At 36.7% G+C, this 18,802-nt stretch overlaps 4 protein-coding genes across 5 annotated transcripts in view; 3 read left to right on the forward strand and 1 right to left on the reverse strand.

Annotated features, from left to right (window-relative positions):
* The window catches only part of aox5 (aldehyde oxidase 5), a 35,192-nt gene that overhangs the window by 8,378 nt on the left and 8,012 nt on the right, over positions 1–18,802 (reverse strand). The window lies entirely within an intron of this gene.
* LOC135726423 (hatching enzyme 1.2-like) lies at positions 89–1,774 on the forward strand. The gene is made up of 5 exons (XM_065244638.1): positions 89–531; positions 615–690; positions 802–942; positions 1,022–1,139; positions 1,245–1,774. The coding sequence occupies exons 1-5, from the start codon at positions 463–465 to the stop codon at positions 1,633–1,635; spliced, it is 795 nt and encodes a 264-aa protein (XP_065100710.1). The 5' UTR covers positions 89–462; the 3' UTR covers positions 1,636–1,774.
* On the forward strand, positions 3,675–7,192 carry LOC135726407 (hatching enzyme 1.2-like). Its single transcript, XM_065244637.1, has 5 exons — positions 3,675–4,892; positions 4,982–5,051; positions 5,162–5,302; positions 5,379–5,496; positions 5,602–7,192. Exons 1-5 carry the CDS (start codon positions 4,824–4,826, stop codon positions 5,990–5,992), a joined length of 789 nt encoding a protein of 262 aa, XP_065100709.1. The 5' UTR covers positions 3,675–4,823; the 3' UTR covers positions 5,993–7,192.
* LOC135726391 (hatching enzyme 1.2-like) lies at positions 8,564–18,788 on the forward strand. Its single transcript, XM_065244636.1, has 5 exons — positions 8,564–9,488; positions 17,558–17,633; positions 17,744–17,884; positions 17,964–18,081; positions 18,187–18,788. Exons 1-5 carry the CDS (start codon positions 9,420–9,422, stop codon positions 18,575–18,577), a joined length of 795 nt encoding a protein of 264 aa, XP_065100708.1. The 5' UTR covers positions 8,564–9,419; the 3' UTR covers positions 18,578–18,788.

The following is an 18,802-nucleotide window of genomic DNA, read 5'->3' on the forward strand; positions in this document are numbered from 1 at the left end:
TATAATGTCTATTGGACATCTTAAGATATCCAATACATATGTTGAATAAAAATCATAAGAAGCTAAGCTTGGGTTTCTCCGGGTCAACTGATGAAGGTGCACATTTTGGATGTGTCAAGGAAGATGCTTTCACAAACGAGCATTCATTGTAAATCTGTGTCAATGGAAAACTAGCATACCTCTTGTTTTTGAAGAACCTTAATAAAATCCAGTAATTACATTAAGTCCACTTTAGTGGATTAGTAAAACAATCTCAGGTATCTTGTGTAAGGTTTTGGACTAACAGGCGAGGTTAACGTTCCTCCCTGTAATTAAACACATTAGACCCTGGACACTAAGATGTACCAATAATCCATCTGTGGACCCACCAACACAGGTGAATATAAAGTCCTGATCAGACAGCACACAGACACCAAACCTCAGCAGAGGAGAATCCTGAACATCTCCATACACTGAGACAACATGGATCCAAGAGCCTCCTTCTCCATTCTGATGCTGCTGGTTGGCTTCTCCCAGGCATTTATTCTACCAGTAAGACCCTGTTTAGTCTCTCTGAACACTCAGATAATAAAGAGTTATTATATGAGTATTATTATGCATTTGTCTATCAACAGGAGCAGAAGCTTGCAGATCTGTTATCAGAGCCAGAAGATGTGGACATCACAGCAAAAATCTTAGAGACCAACAATGGTCGGGTAGTTTGTAGATTCCTCCAAATTTCAACAATTACTGTCATAATAAGCAAAAGTCTGATCAAAACATATTGGGTAACTTCATCAATATAATTTTGTTGACACACAGGATCTACTGAAGTCTTGCTTGAGGGAGATCTGGTGTTTCCCAAAACCAGAAATGCTCTCATCTGCTTAAGCAACAACTGTTTCTGGAAGAAAAATGCCAACAATCTAGTTGAGGTCCCTTACATAGTGAGCAGTGAATACAGTAAGTAAACCCCCTTCAGTAATACTCATGGTTACTCATATAAACGTGATTCTCAAACTGTGGTTCGTCTCCTCTGCAGCATCTTATGAGAAGAGTACTATCCAGAACGCCATGGCATCCTTCGCCAGCAAAACCTGCATCCGCTTTGTGCCCAGATCATCTCAGATCGACTACATCAGTATTGAGAACAAAGATGGGTGAGGACAATCATAAGACATCAACAAGACACATTTAACCTCTCTCAGTCCTAAAGAAGAAGACCAGGACATTTATATCTGCTGTTGTTTTCTCTCTCCTCTCAGGTGTTACTCTTCTGTTGGTAAAACAGGTGGCAAACAGGTGGTCTCCCTCAACAGGGGCGGCTGTGTGTACCATGGCGTCGTTGAACATGAGCTAAATCATGCCCTGGGCTTTAACCACGAGCACACCAGGAGCGATCGTGACCAGTACGTCAGGATCAACTTTGAAAACATCTCTCCTAATATGGCCTACAACTTCCAAAAAAAGAACACCAACAATCAAAACACTCCATACGACTACGGCTCTGTCATGCACTATGGAAGAACGGCCTTTGCCATCCAGTCCGGAAAGGAAACCATCACTCCCATTCCTAACGCCTCTGTGCAAATCGGACAGAGACAGGAAATGTCAAACATCGACATCCTGAGGATCAAAAAACTGTATGGATGCTGAAGCTGAGGCTTATGTACACTTGATGTTACTGATCATTAAATATAGTTTATGTGTCTGTAGATGTTATAATGAGGGAATGAAGTGATGATCTTTGTTGTTTGATGGTGTTGGATTTCTGAAATGTTGAAAAAAAAATAAAGCAAATTAAAAGACAAGATGGAGCTTGTTTGTAATTCAATATCTGATTGAAATGAATCTAAAGATCTCTACAAGAGCAGTAGAGCAGAAGAGACATCACCACTGAAGTTTTCTTGTAGCCTGCACAGGTGAACACTAGGAGAAAAGGAGTTCTGGACCATAAAATAAAACTTAATAAAACAAATTGGAGGTGTTTCAAGAATTGGATTAGACTATTACATTTTAAATGCGATGCATTGTTTGAGATACAGTATGACTTTATTGTAAAGTCAACCCTCATCATGTTTCAACAACGACAAGAAACACAACTGACTCAATCCTGTAAAAACTAAAGTTTGATTATGAAGTGATTAAGTCATAATAACTAAAACTGATAATGTTAAAGTTAGCACTATTATGTCTACTAAGCATCAAGATATAAACTGTTAACAAAATTGATGTGTCTGTAACACTTATACCAAAGATAATAGATATAACAAAATGTACCACTGCTATTACTATGAATGGGGGGAGATGCTACGCACAATATGGCTGCTCTAGTGACAAAAGTCCCGCCTTCCAGAAAAAAAGCCAATCATCAATAAAGGGCTCTGTATGGTGTTGTGAGGTATACTCAATGGCATTTGAGCATGTGAAATAGCTTAACCTGATAAGGAACACTGTGCCGTACACGGTACACCCCCTCCCTTGCACGTGAGGCTGCATTACGTCATTGTAACTTTGAAGCATTAAATCTTCAAAATATACGGTCATGCGGCACATTGTTGTAAAGCTTAGACTTTCGGGATTCCATTAAGCGCACACAGAAAGCATAATATGATTTTTAGCAGTCATAAAACTGTAATCTAGTTGTTAGTTACCTGAACCGGGCGGCGCCGATTTAGGATATTTACTTACCTTCAAAATCTTTCCTTTATCCGCTTCGGTGAAATTGTCCAAAACAAATTGTTCATAAATCCCCAAAAGTCCAAGGAAATGGAATATCCAAGCCTTTTAATCCAAAACGATTTGTTCATCTCACAATCTTGACGTTTCTGACCGAATTACGATATAAATAGTGTATACAATAAGTTCACTAACGGACATTCGTTCGAATCTCACTTTTCAGTCACGATTTATAATGAATATATTCGGATGTCATGTTTATTGTGCAACGTCTGAGGAACAAATGCGCCCCCTTGTGGAATTTCAGCCGTTCCATAAGAGGCTACAAGGGAAGGTTCACTCCAGAATTCTATTTTTGTGTCATGAATTACTTGCCCTTATGTAGTTTCACACCAGTAAGACCTTTATTCTTCTTCATAACACATTTTTTTATTATTTTCATGAAATCCGAGAGCTTTCTAACCCCCTTTGACAGCAACGCAACTCCCATTTCGAAGGTCCAGAAAGGCAGTAAAGACATTGTTAAAATGCTCCAAGTGACTACAATCAGGGGCGTTGCACAAGATCTTGGGCCCTATACATAGGCAGTCCTGATGGGCCCCCATGCCCCACTCTCATAATATATTCCAGACTTTTTAAGGGCACCCTCTTCCCTTGGGGCCCTGGTAATCAGTACTGGTTTTACCCCCAGTTTGACGCCCCTGACTACAATGATTCAATCTTCATTTCATGAAAGGACAAGAGTACATTTTTACATAAAAAACAACTTTATTCCACATTTTCTTCTATACCATGTCATTCTCTGATGTGCATTCACACACGAGTTGAGAAGAAAAGAGAAGTACATGTTGAATAAAGTTTTTCTATTGCTTGTTTGCATCACACATTGAAGACTGAACCACTGCAGTCACATGGACTATTTTAAAGATGTCTTTACTGCATTTCTGGGCCTTGGATGTGTAAGTTGTGTTGCTGTCAATTGGGGGATCAAAAAGCTCTTGGATTTCATCAAAAAATCATAATTTGTGTCCTGAAGATGATAGTAAAGGTGAGTAATTCATAAAAAAATGAATTCTGGAGTGAACTAAGTAACCTGCAATTTGAACTTAAGAAACAAAGGTATGCTACAGCTGATGTCAGGGTTAGTTGTTGGTCTGAAATGTGGTGTTTACTTGTAATTGAAGCACACAATTTGAAATATATCTGTATTCCCCATTTTAAGTAGATAGGACTTTAATTTTGCATGACTGCAATAGCCAACCGGAGGCACTGCAAACATGGTTGCCGAGTGCTGCGAGACTGTGACCTCCCTAAAGGGACTTTTGTGTTACTCATAAAGCAATAAATCAAATACATTATGCTGTCAAGTGACATTAACACCTTTCAAAACAAAGCTCATTGTGTTTTATGCTATACACAAAATTAGTGATAATCTGCTGTAGATGAATCTCCAACTTTGTGAAGATGCATACTGTACAGTAAGTAAAAATATCCAAGAACTACAGAAATGTGTCCTTAACAATCAAAACTGATGAACAACCATAAAGACAACAAACCTCATGAATCACTGAAGTCAGAGGTAAATGTGGTAGAGATGAAAACCATGTGTCAAGTTCTGCTCATTCAAGTCTTATGGTGATAACATATTTTTAAAGCAACTGGGATCGAGAAATATTTGAAAGATTTTTTGTTCAGCATTACTTTGTTGGACATTGCAAGATATCCAGTACATATGTTGCATTAAAAATCATAAGAAGCTAAGCTTGGATTTCTGCAGGTCAACTGATGATGGTGCACATTTTGGATGTGTCAAATAAGATGTTTTCACAAACAAGCATTCATTGTAAATCTGTGTAAATGGAAAACTAGTATACTAGTATACCTCTTGTTTTTGAAGAACCTTAATAAAATCCAGTAATTACATTAAGTCCAATATAGTGGATTAGTAAAACAATCTCAAGTATCTTCTGTAAGGTTTTGGACTAACAGGTGAGGTGAACGTTCCTCCCTGTAGTTAAACACATTAGACCCTGGACACTAAGATGTACCAATAATCCCTCTGTGGACCCACCTACACAGGTGAATATAAAGTCCAGATCACACAGCACACAGACACCAAACCTCAGCAGAGGAGAATCTTGAACATCTCCATACACTGAGACAACATGGATCCAAGAGCCTCCTTCTCCATTCTGATGCTGCTGGTTGGCTTCTCCCAAGCATTTATTCTACCGGTAAGACCCTGTTTAGTCTCTCTGAACACTCATATAATAAAGAGTTATTATATGAGTAATATTATGCATTTGTCTATCAACAGGAGCAGAGGCTTGCAGATCTGTTAACAGAACCAGAAGATGTGGACATCACAACAAAAATCTTAGAGACCAACAATGGTCGGGCAGTTTGTAGATTCCTCCAAATTTCAACAATTACTGTCATAATAAGCAAAATTCAGATCAAAATATATTGGGTAATTCATCAATATAATTTTCTTGACACACAGGATCTACTGAAGTCTTGCTTGAGGGAGATCTGATGTTTCCCAAAACCAGAAATGCTCTCATCTGCCTAAGCAACAACTGTTTCTGGAAGAAAAATGCCAACAATCTAGTTGAGGTCCCTTACATAGTGAGCAGTGAATACAGTAAGTAAACCCCCTTTAGTAATACTCATGGTTCATATAAATGTGATTCTCAAACTGTGGTTCATCTCCTCTGCAGCATCTTATGAGAAGAGTACTATCCAGAACGCCATGGCATCTTTCGCCAGCAAAACCTGCATCCGCTTTGTGCCCAGATCATCTCAGATTGACTACATCAGTATTGAGAACAAAGATGGGTGAGGAAAATCATAAGATATCAACAAGACACATTTAACCGCTCTCAGTCCTAAAGAAGAAGACCCAAACATTTATATCTGCTCTTGTTTTCTTTCTCCTCTCAGGTGTTACTCTTCTGTTGGTAAAACAGGTGGCAAACAGGTGGTCTCCCTCAACAGGGGCGGCTGTGTGTACCATGGCGTTGTTGAACATGAGCTAAATCATGCCCTGGGCTTTAACCACGAGCACACCAGGAGCGATCGTGATAAGTATGTGAGGATCAACTTTGAAAACATCTCTCCTAATATGGCCTACAACTTCCAAAAAAAGAACACCAACAATCAAAACACTCCATACGACTACGGCTCCGTCATGCACTATGGAAGAACGGCCTTTGCCATCCAGTCCGGAAAGGAAACCATCACTCCCATTCCTAATGCATCTGTGCAAATCGGACAGAGACAGGAAATGTCAAACATCGACATCCTGAGGATCAACAAACTGTATGGATGCTGAAGTTGAGGCTTATGTACACGTGATGTTACTGATCATTTAATATAGTTTATGTGTCTGTAGATGTTATAATGAGGGAATGAATTGATGATCTTTGTCGTATTATGGTGTTGGATTTCTGAAATGTTGATTGTATTAAAAAAAATAAAGCAAATTAAAAGACAAGATGGAGCTTGTTTGTAATTCAATATCTGATTGAAATGAATCTAAAGATCTCTACAAGAGCAGAAGAGACATCACTACTGAAGTTTTCTTTTAGCATGCACAGGTGAACACTAGGAGAACCGGAGTTCTGGACCATAAAATAAAACTTAAAAACCAATTGAGTTGTTTCAAGAATTGGATTAGACTATTACATTTTAAATGCGATGCAGTGTTTAAGATACAGTATGACTTTATTGTAAAGTCAACCCTCATCATGTTTCAACAAAGACAAGAAACACAACTGACTCAATCCTGTAAAAACTAAAGTTTGATTATGAAGTGATTAAGTCATAACTAAAACTGATAATGTTAAAGTTAGCACTATTATGTCTACTTAGCATCAAGATATAAACTATTAACAAAATGGATGTGTCCCTAACACTATTACCAAAGATAATGGATATAACAAAATGTACCACTGATATTACAATGAATGGGGGGAGATGCTACGCACAATATGGCTGCTCTAGTGACAAAAGTCCTGCCTTCCAGAAAAAAGCGAATCATCAATAAAGGGCTCTGTATGGTGTTGTGAGGTATACTCAACAGCATTTGAGCATGCGTAATAGCTTAAAGAGAAACTTCAGAATAAAATGTTTGTGTCATGAATTACTTGTCCTCATGTAGTTTTACACATGTAAGACCTTTATTCATTCTCATAACAAAATTTTTTATATTTTTCATTAAATCCGAGAGCTTTCTAACCCCCTTTGACAGCAACGGAACTCCCATTTCGAAGGTCCAGAAAGGCAGTAAAGACATTGTTAAAATGCTCCAAGTGACTACAATGATTCAATCTTCATTTCATGAAGGGACGATAGTACATTTTTACATAAAAAACAACTTTATCCCACATTTTCTTCTATACCATGTCAGTCTCTGATGTGCATTCACACACGAGTTGAGAAGAAAAGAGAAGTACATGTTGAAGAAATTTTTCTATTGCTTGTTTGCATCACACATTGAAGACTGAACCACTGCAGTCACATGGACTATTTTAAAGATGTCTTTACTGCATTTCTGGGCCTTGGATGTGTAAGTTGTGTTGCTGTCAATTGGGGGATCAAAAAGCTCTTGGATTTCATCAAAAATATCATAATTTGTGTCCTGAAGATGATAATAAAGGTGAGTAATTCATGAAAAAATTAATTCTGGAGTGAACTAAGTAACCTGCAATTTGAGCTTAAGAAACAAAGGTATGCTACAGCTGATGTCAGGGTTAGTTGTTGGTCTGAAATAGAGTTGTGACGTTCGCGAACGATCCGATTCTTTTGAACGGCTCATAAACATGAACGATGGGAGCCGAGTCGCGGCTGGAGGGGAGCCGTTCTTTCTGTCGTTCTTTTTTCCTATGCGTGTTTCACAGATGCACACAAATTAGCTCCTCCGCGAGACAGAACAGTTATATGGGGAGGGGCGCAAAGTTAATTTTACTTATTTGCAAATTGTACTGTAGTTATAGTAGTAATAGTGGACTGTACGTAGACATTTCAATTTTATTTATTCTAATTTTATCCACAGTATATCTCTAATACTTTAAATATTTTTTGTTATCTATCAAAATGTTCTTTTGTGACACTGTTCTTGTAAAGAATTTTTTCACCAAAAGCTGTTTTGCACAGACATTCATTGCAGCCCACTTTGTTATTGTTCATTTAAGACCTGAAGGGGTTGATGTCCTATTTGCAAAGTTTACAGTAGTAATAGTAGTAATAGTGGACTGTATAGACATTTCCATTTTATTTATTCTAATTTGTGTAAGTGTTTGTAGTAAAAGCTGTTTTGCACACAAAATTCATTGCAGCCGGCTTTGTATTGTATTTTATGAATAACATAAGTCAACGTAGCTTTACCCGTACACACACTTTGTACTAAAGGTAAATCCAAAATAGTGATGTCACTGTCTAAGCAGAGGGATGTTGTGCAACCCTATGGAATATAGTCTACACAAGACAAATGAGGTAATAATCAATATTTCAGAGTAATTCAAACTCAGATATTGGTGTGTGAGTTTTAATTATTTGACTACATATCTCACCTCATCATTCCTCCCAGTGATTATTTCCAGGATAAACTGAGATGCCCCCAAGCAGGCTTCTTAAAACTGACTAAATATTTAAAAAGAGCCAAAAGAGCCGTTCTTTTGAACGGCTCTTTGAAAGGAACGGATCGCCAAGATCCGGTTCCCCTCAAAGAGCCATAAATCCCATCACTAGTCTGAAATGTGGTGTTTACTTGTAATTGAAGCACACAATTTGAAATATATATGTATTCCCCATTTTAAGTAGATAGGACTTTAATTTTGCAAGACCGCAATAACTGACTGGAGGCATTGCAAACATGGTTTCCAAGTGCTGTGAGGCTGTGACCTCCCTAAATGGTCTTTTGTGTTACTCATTAAGCAAAATAAAAAAACAAAAACATTATGCTGTCAAGTGACATTAACACCTTTCAAAACAAAGCTCATTGTGTTTTATGCTGTACGCAGAATTAGTGATAATCTACTGTAGATGAATCTCCAACTTAAAGAAGATGCAAAATGTAAGTAGAAATATCCAAGAACTACAGAAATGTGTCCTTAACAATCAAAACTGATGAACAACCATAAAGAAAACAAACCTCATGAATCAATGAAGTCAGAGGTAAATGTGGTAGAGATGAAAACCATGTGTGAAGTTCTGCTAATTCAAGTCTTATGGTGATTACATAAAGATCTTTTTGAAGCAACTGGGATCGAGAAATATTTAAAGAGTTTTTGTTTAGCATTACTTACTTCATTATAATATCTATTGAACATCTTAAGATATCCAGTACATATGTTGAATAAAAATCATAAGAAGCTAAGCTTGGGTTTCTCCGGGTCAACTGATGATGAAGTCCTCTGAAGATGTTTTCATTAACGAGCATTCATTGTAAATCTGTGTCAATGGAAAACTAACATACCTCTTGTTTTTGAAGAACCTTAATAAAATCCAGTAATTACATTAAGTCCACTTTAGTGGATTAGTAAAACAATCTAAGGGATCTTCTGTAAGGTTTTGGACTAACAGGCGAGGTCAACGTTCCTCCCTGTAGTTAAACACATTAGACCCTGGACACTAAGATGTACCCATAATCCCTCAGTGGACCCACCTACACAGGTGAATATAAAGTCCAGATCAGACAGCACACAGACACCAAACTTCAGCAAAGGAGAATCCTGAACATCTCCATACACTGAGACAACATGGATCCAAGAGCCTCCTTCTCCATTCTGATGCTGCTGGTTGGCTTCTCCCAAGCATTTATTCTACCGGTAAGACCCTTATGGGGGTAATATGATGCCAATATTATTGAAAATGGACAGAGTAAAAGTCACAAATAGACATTACAACTTGTAAACACAAAACGCAATCTACAAATAGATTAAAAATCCACAAACACAGTCCTTGTGATCCGCAAATGTAAAACAAGATCTACGAATCGTCTTTGTGATCCACAAATATAAAGCATGATTTACAAAAAGAAATCAGTGACTTGTACTTGAAAACCAGAATTTGAATGAATGTAAAGTGACTTCTTTGCAGATGAATATCATTTTCTATTTGTAGATTGTGTCACATTTGTTTTCAGAATTCTGACACTATTGTTTCGCTTTGGTGACAAAATAATGCCATAATCGTTGAAAATGAAGAGACTACAATTTGTAAACACGAAACAAATCTGCAAATAGGTTCCAAAACTGCAAACAAACTCCTCATGATCTGCAAATGTAAAACGAGATCTACAAATATATAAAAATCCACGAACAGACTCTTCATGACATACAAATATAAAATGCGATTTACAAATAGATTTAAAATCCGCAAACCAACTCTTTATGATTCACAAATAGAAATCATCGACTTGTACTTGACAAACAGAATTTAAATGAATGCAAAGTGATTTGTCTGCGCATGAGGGTCATTATTTGTTTGTAGATTGTGTTGCATTTGTTTTCAGAATTTTGGCACAACTGTTTCGCTGTTTTCCATTAAAAAAATCTACAAATGCCCTCCTCACAATTTGCAAACAAACACAGTCTAACTTGTATTTTCCAACCATTGTAAAAAGACATTCTTACACATTCTGTGCAAAGTTCAGCATGCAAGTGTTGAATCTGTGTTTGCAGATCACAGGGCATTCACGAATCCTTCTGCACAAGTCTACAGATCTTTTTGGCACTATCTTTCCGCAGAGTTTGTCACTACGATCCACGCGTGTAGTCAGCCAATCAGGGGTATTGCTTCAAAGTAATGCCACGCCCCCTCAATAAGCTCTTTTCAAAATAAAAGCTGGGCTCACTGCCATTTACCGTTGCCGGTGTTACAGCGCTGAAAGGCGGCCAGACCGCGTTATCGATATTATATTAATGATATTAAAGCATTTATGTATAGCATGGCAAATATGTAGCATTAACGTGAACTAGAACAACCCCTCGTTTAAGTTATTATCAGTGCCTGACAATTCAGCCGAGGTCATTAAATCGTTAAAAACACTGCATGAAGCGGTTTTATCCTTAAAACATCAGTGTCTCTTCAACGAACATTTGCCGAGCGTCAGCGAGCCAGCTGGATGGAGTGGAGCTGCTGAGGTGACGCAGCTAAAATAAAGCAAGCGGGTGCAACGATAATATTGGATGTAACTTGCCGTAATTAACAAAAACATGAGTCTTATTTGACAGCAGCACTAATTGAACTATTTGACCATATGCATTTGATATACATACCGTGACCGGAATGCACTTACAAATCGCGCTGTTATTAGAAACATTTAACTGTTTCCAGACTGAGCATGGAGACAAACAAGCGCAAGCCGTTTATAGAAGCAGCTGCCTGTCAGCGTGTACGGAATGAAGTCAAAACGGTCTCGGTTTTTAGACCGGCAGTCTGCCTGTGCCATTCCACCCTAATCCGGACTGCAAATTACATGTTAATATTATATCCACCATTTACAATCCTTCCTTTAAGGTCTGTTCTGCTTTTAACAGCTCAAAGCTATTACTCTCTGTAGCTTTCGAGTCCGTTGTAAGCTACAGGTAAATTTTGCAGTTGTTTTAGTTAACTTTGCAGAGCATTTTATTGTCGGAAATGGTCCTGGGCTGGGTTTTCCTATAACGATTGAACTTAGCACTCAAGAGCGCTTTCTACAAGGTAAAACGATCGCTCGCAGCTGGGTTTTAAGTGCTACTAACGAGTCGCTATCCCTTTGTCAAGTGCTGAAATGTCACTTACTGAATGACTCGTAATTGTAGCAGAAGCTTGTTTAGGCTAATGATCTTCAGCCGATGTGCACTAATATTTTTTAAAATATTATTAATTATTTTTCAATGACTTATTAAATGTTTTAATAATTTGTGCATCATGAAATATTCTTTTTTCATATTTAGTTAGGACTCGTCCCACTGCGCAATGCCTTCTGCATTTTATAATATAGTTTAGATTTTTCTTTTTATTTGTTGTTTATTATCTATGTTTATTTATTATTAAGGATTATTGCATTACCCAGTTGCGAGCGATCGTTATACGTGCATCTTTGGGAAACGCACGTAAATGAACAACGAATGTTCGCTAAGTAGCTCGTAGAAAGCGCTTCTAAGTGCTAAGTTTAATCGTTATCGGGAAACCCAGCCCTGTTCGTTTGGAATGTGACTGGCACACAGCTCTAGTCAGGACTGATTAGGCTATCCATTTATCAAGTATTGATTAATTATTTTCACTTAATCCCTTTTGCATTTTACAAAAAGTAGAATAGGCAGGCATATTCTGAATTTAATCAAAATTATGACTGTGGCGTTGAAGGAACCTTCCTTTAGTGATAAATAAATAAGTTATTTTGCTATTATTATCTAGCAAATATGACAGTTTTAAACAAACTAAGTAGCCTATTTATTTATTTATTTATTGGCAAATGCAGAACAACAAGGAACATGTAGAACATAGGCGACACGCCTCTACCTTGCGATGAGAAGATTAATCATGGGGAACATAAGCTAAATGTAATTTTAAAATGTATTTAATTTAAAAACAAATTTAAACCGAAAGCGGATTGTTTATGCTTGTCAAATTTATGCTGGCTCGGTCAAAAAATTTCGTCAGGCAGTATTTGATATATGTATTTGTGTTCATGGAAAACAATATAGGCTATAGAAATTCGTGCTGAGTGACAGGAAAAAGACAACCGTGCTATTGGCACAAGAAAAAAAAGGGTCAATGAATACGAACAAATAAATCGAAAAAAATTAAGATATTGTTGATTCTGCATTTATCCAGCCCAGCATAAATTTGACAAGCATGTGCTTTCGTTTTAAAAATGACAGTTAAGCCTTTAATCATATAAGGGAGAAAGGCGTGTAGCCTACCTTTGCTTTCTCCTCATTGTTCTGCATTTGCCAATGAATAAGTCAGTCATATTTGTTATAAAATAAATCAATGTATGCTACATAATAATAGAACTTGTTAATTTTTTACCAAAATAAGAAAAAGAAAGTCGGTAAAAATGTGCACCCAGCTAGACACTCAAAATGAGGGCCGGAGTGGGACTCGCTGACTATTAAAATAATATAATTAAATCCTCAGTAGCCATATCTGCTATAATGTTCTCTGCAGCCTTGAAAATTCATTGTATTTTTCTAATATATCATTTCCAATTCAGTGCAAATACAGTAGCCTAAACAATTATGATTTTGCCATAATTGTGCAACCCTATATTTTAATATTATTTAAGTAAACTTGTTAAAAAACTACTAAAAGGGAACAAATGTGTTTTCCCCTATATTTCTATAAAAAAATGTAGGTCTTGTAAATACGTATGGGGTTGCAATAGTTTGGAACCTACTGATATACAAAACTGGCTAATATGTCCTGACTGGAGCTGTGCGCGTCTGCGAAAAAAAAAAAAACGAAATAGGCGTCAGCTCATTTAATGTCATTGTGCTTTCAGTTAACCTGTTTAGAACTAGAAGTGTTCGCCCTGCCCTCGACTTTAAGCGGTGCGTTCAAGTTCATATACAGCGTGCAGACAGCGTGCCCGAGCGCGAGGGGGAAAAGTCCGCGGGAGAAACTCAACAGCTTTAATGTACAAAAACCTTACGACAAACGAGAAACGTTCTAACGGAAGCCTTCAGTCAAGCAGGATTAAAAAGAGGATGAGAAACGTGCAAAATATACAATGTACAGTATATGCAGTTATGTCATTAATAACTACTGCTTTTAAAAGGACTTTTAAGTTATTGTTTTTGTTTCATTTTCAAAGTTTGATACATTGTGCATAATGACATACTTGGAAAAAGGGATAATTTATAATTGTATATCTTTTATTAATTTTATGAAATACATCAACTATATTTCAATGCACATTTAGGCCCTGAACAAAAAACAACTTGCGAGGGGAGGACTAGGGATTAACCCTTAATTAACTTTAAGGAATTAACTTTAGTGTTTAGAATTCAGTTAAAAACCAAAAAAAGAATTCTGTGTGCGTTTTGTTTAAAGTGCTTGTTTTTATTTAATGTATTTATTTATTCACTGGTGGTAGGGTTGGGGGACAATGAAGGGGAGGGGGGGAATAATTTGATGTAACGGGTGGAATAATTTTAACATGTCACCTGCAGTCCGGGTGAGGGTGGATTGCAGACTGCGGGTCTAAAAGCCAAGACTGTTTTGACTCGATTTGAGTGCCTAGCTCGATTTGAGTGTCTAGCTGGGTATGCGGTTTTATCTACTTCGTTTTTCTTATTTTACACTGTAAAAAATTTTTGTGGCTTAGTAAATTTAACTAAATAAAATTAGTCAATTATATAAAAAATAGGTTAAAAGAAAAACTATTTTTGAGTAGAAAATAATGCAAAAATGTGAGTAATTCTAGATTAACACATTATTTAGTTAATTCCTAAATTTTATCATGTAAAATTTGTGAGAAGGAAATTAAATAATTATAAAAAATAATAGGCTGTATTAACTTAAAAATATAGTGCATCATTTTTGCATCCACTTTTTAAAGTAAATTTTACATGGAATTTTTAGTAGGCCTAATTGCTTCTCCATGTAAAACTTACTTAAACATTGCAATTGCTTAAATTGCAAAGGCTTAAATTCAATGTAAAACTTACTTTTAAAAAGTGTATGTAAAAATGATGCACTGTATTTTTTTTTTAGTAAATCCAGCGTATAATTTTTTTCATATTATTTTTATCAGTGTACTTAGTTTGTTTAAAACGGTCATATTTGTTATTAAAAATCATCAATATATGCTACGTAATAATAGCAAAAGAACTTATTTATTTTTCACTAAAATAGGAAAGTTTCTTCATGCCACAGTCATAATTTTGGATAAATGCAGAATATGCGTGCCTATTCTACTTTTTGTAAAAAGCAAAAAGGATTAAGTGAAAATAATGAATCGATACTTGATAAATGGGTGACTTGTTCATTATTGTAGTATCAAGAAATGCATTACATTTTTTAAAAACAAAGCCCGCCTTTTAATCTTTCTGACTAGAGCTGTGCGCCAGGCAAATTCCAAACGAGCAGGGCTGGGTTTCCCAAAAGCATCGCTAAGTAGATCGTAAAAACAATCTTAAAATTCATCTTAGAATTATGGGCCGTTTCCCAAAAGCTTTGTAGCTTAAGTAGCACTCGAAAATCATCGTAGATCTACGAGTGCTCTGGAGTAATCGTTAATTTATAAGTGCATCGTAAGACAGCAGTGTTACAAGGTCACCTGCAGGACAACCAGCAAATTGCACTCCTGCAATAACGATAATGTAATGTTTTAAATGTAGGCTATATTTATTTATTGGTTTTTTTTTCTTTGTTTATTTGTTTAAATTACTTTAATATAATATATTTAAAATTCAAACGAGAAATGAAATTTAAATGACTAAACATAAATTAATTAAGAAGGAAAACGTATTTGGTACAATTTTGGTAAAAGTTGGTACTAGCAAATTGATAAATGGTTCCTACCAATTGCTGCTATAATTCATCTAGGCTACAGTAAAAAAATATTTTTTTGAAGGGTATGGCATCTGATTAAAGAAACCAAATAAATATTTACGGTACAATGCAATAATCCTTAATAATAAATAAACATAGATAATAAACAACAAAGAAAAAGAAAAATCTAAACTATATTATAAAATGCAGAAGCCATTGCGCAGTGGGACGAGTCCTAACTAAATATGAAAAAAGAATATTTCATGATGCACAAATTATTAAAACATTTAATAAGTCATTGAAAAATAATTAATAATATTTAAAAAAATATTAGTGCACATCGGCTGAAGATCATTAGCCTAAACAAGCTTCTGCTACAATTACGAGTCATTCAGTAAGTGACATTTCAGCACTTGACAAAGGGATAGCGACTCGTTAGTAGCACTTAAAACCCAGCTGCGAGCGATCGTTTTACCTTGTAGAAAGCACTCTTGAGTGCTAAGTTCAATCGTTATAGGAAAACCCAGCCCAGGACCATTTCCGACAATAAAATGCTCTGCAAAGTTAACTAAAACAACTGCAAAATTTACCTGTAGCCTACAACGGACTCGAAAGCTACAGAGAGTAATAGCTTTGAGCTGTTAAAAGCAGAACAGACCTTAAAGGAAGGATTGTAAATGGTGGATATAATATTAACATGTAATTTGCAGTCCGGATTAGGGTGGAATGGCACAGGCAGACTGCCGGTCTAAAAACCGAGACCGTTTTGACTTCATTCCGTACACGCTGACAGGCAGCTGCTTCTATAAACGGCTTGCGCTTGTTTGTCTCCATGCTCAGTCTGGAAACAGTTAAATGTTTCTAATAACAGCGCGATTTGTAAGTGCATTCCGGTCACGGTATGTATATCAAATGCATATGGTCAAATAGTTCAATTAGTGCTGCTGTCAAATAAGACTCATGTTTTTGTTAATTACGGCAAGTTACATCCAATATTATCGTTGCACCCGCTTGCTTTATTTTAGCTGCGTCACCTCAGCAGCTCCACTCCATCCAGCTGGCTCGCTGACGCTCGGCAAATGTTCGTTGAAGAGACACTGATGTTTTAAGGATAAAACCGCTTCATGCAGTGTTTTTAATGACCTCGGCTGAATTGTCAGGCACTGATAATAACTTAAACGAGGGGTTGTTCTAGTTCACGTTAATGCTACATATTTGCCATGCTATACATAAATGCTTTAATATCATTAATATAATATCGATAACGCGGTCTGGCCGCCTTTCAGCGCTGTAACACCGGCAACGGTAAATGGCAGTGAGCCCAGCTTTTATTTTGAAAAGAGCTTATTGAGGGGGCGTGGCATTACTTTGAAGCAATACCCCTGATTGGCTGACTACACGCGTGGATCGTAGTGACAAACTCTGCGGAAAGATAGTGCCAAAAAGATCTGTAGACTTGTGCAGAAGGATTCGTGAATGCCCTGTGATCTGCAAACACAGATTCAACACTTGCATGCTGAACTTTGCACAGAATGTGTAAGAATGTCTTTTTACAATGGTTGGAAAATACAAGTTAGACTGTGTTTGTTTGCAAATTGTGAGGAGGGCATTTGTAGATTTTTTTAATGGAAAACAGCGAAACAGTTGTGCCAAAATTCTGAAAACAAATGCAACACAATCTACAAACAAATAATGACCCTCATGCGCAGACAAATCACTTTGCATTCATTTAAATTGTTTGTCAAGTACAAGTCGATGATTTCTATTTGTGAATCATAAAGAGTTGGTTTGCGGATTTTAAATCTATTTGTAAATCGCATTTTATATTTGTATGTCATGAAGAGTCTGTTCGTGGATTTTTATATATTTGTAGATCTCGTTTTACATTTGCGGATCATGAGGAGTTTGTTTGCAGATTTGGAACCTATTTGCAGATTTGTTTCGTGTTTACAAATTGTAGTCTCTTCATTTTCAACGATTATGGCATTATTTTGTCACCAAAGCGAAACAATAGTGTCAGAATTCTGAAAACAAATGTGACACAATCTACAAATAGAAAATGATATTCATCTGCAAAGAAGTCACTTTACATTCATTCAAATTCTGGTTTTCAAGTACAAGTCACTGATTTCTTTTTGTAAATCATGCTTTATATTTGTGGATCACAAAGACGATTCGTAGATCTTGTTTTACATTTGCGGATCACAAGGACTGTGTTTGTGGATTTTTAATCTATTTGTAGATTGCGTTTTGTGTTTACAAGTTGTAATATCTATTTGTGACTTTTACTCTGTCCATTTTCAATAATATTGGCCTAAAATTACCCCCATAGACCCTGTTTAGTCTCTCTGAACACTCATATAATAAAGAGTTATTATATGAGTAATATTATGCATTTGTCTATCAACAGGAGCAGAGGCTTGCAGATCTGTTAAGAGAGCCAGAAGATGTGGACATCACAACTAAAATCTTAGAGACCAACAATGGTCAGGCAGCTTGTAGATTCCTCCAAATTTCAACAATTACTGTCATAATAAGCAAAATTCAGATCAAAATATATTTGGTAATTCATCAATATAGTTTTCTGTACACACAGGATCTACTGAAGTCTTGCTTGAAGGAGATCTGGTGTTTCCCAAAACCAGAAATGCTCTCATCTGCTTAAGCAACAACTGTTTCTGGAAGAAAAATGCCAACAATCTAGTTGAGGTCCCTTACATAGTGAGCAGTGAATACAGTAAGTAAACCCCCTTTAGTAATACTCATGGTTATTCATATAAATGTGATTCTCAAATTGTGGTCCATCTCCTCTGCAGCATCTAATCAGATTAGTACTATCCAGAACGCCATGGCGTCCTTCGCCAGCAAAACCTGCATCCGCTTTGTGCCCAGATCATCTCAGATCGACTACATCAGTATTGAGAACAAAGATGGGTGAGGAGAATCATAAAATATCAACAAGACACATTTAACCGCTCTCAGTCCTAAAGAAGAAGACCCAAACATTTATATCTGCTCTTGTTTTCTTTCTCCTCTCAGGTGTTACTCATCTCTTGGTAGAACAGGTGGCAAACAGGTTGTCTCCCTCAACAGGGGCGGCTGTGTGTACCATGGCATCGTTGAACATGAGCTCAATCACGCCCTGGGCTTCTACCACGAGCACACCAGGAGCGATCGTGACCAGTACGTCAGGATCAACTTCGAAAACATCTCTCCTAATATGGCCTACAACTTCCAAAAAAAGAACACCAACAATCAAAATACTCCATACGACTACGGCTCTGTCATGCACTATGGAAGAACGGCCTTCGCCATCCAATCCGGAAAGGAAACCATCACTCCCATTCCTAATGCCTCTGTGCAAATCGGACAGAGACAGGAAATGTCAAACATCGACATCCTGAGGATCAACAAACTGTATGGATGCTAAAGCTGAGGCTTTCAAAGATGTAATGTTACTGATACAGTAGTTTAATAGAGGTTATGTGTAGATGTTCTTTGTCTTTCAATGGTGTTGGATTTCTGATTTTTAGATTGTGTGTGGAAAATAAACTTACTCAAATCACAAGATGTAGAGTGTGAAACTTGGTTTTCATTTAATTTACAAATGCATTTCACCATCAATTATAACAGAAGAAAGATTCATCTAACTTAC

The sequence above is a fragment of the Paramisgurnus dabryanus genome, chromosome 24 (genome assembly GCF_030506205.2).
Source record: "Paramisgurnus dabryanus chromosome 24, PD_genome_1.1, whole genome shotgun sequence".
Taxonomy (NCBI): domain Eukaryota; kingdom Metazoa; phylum Chordata; class Actinopteri; order Cypriniformes; family Cobitidae; genus Paramisgurnus; species Paramisgurnus dabryanus.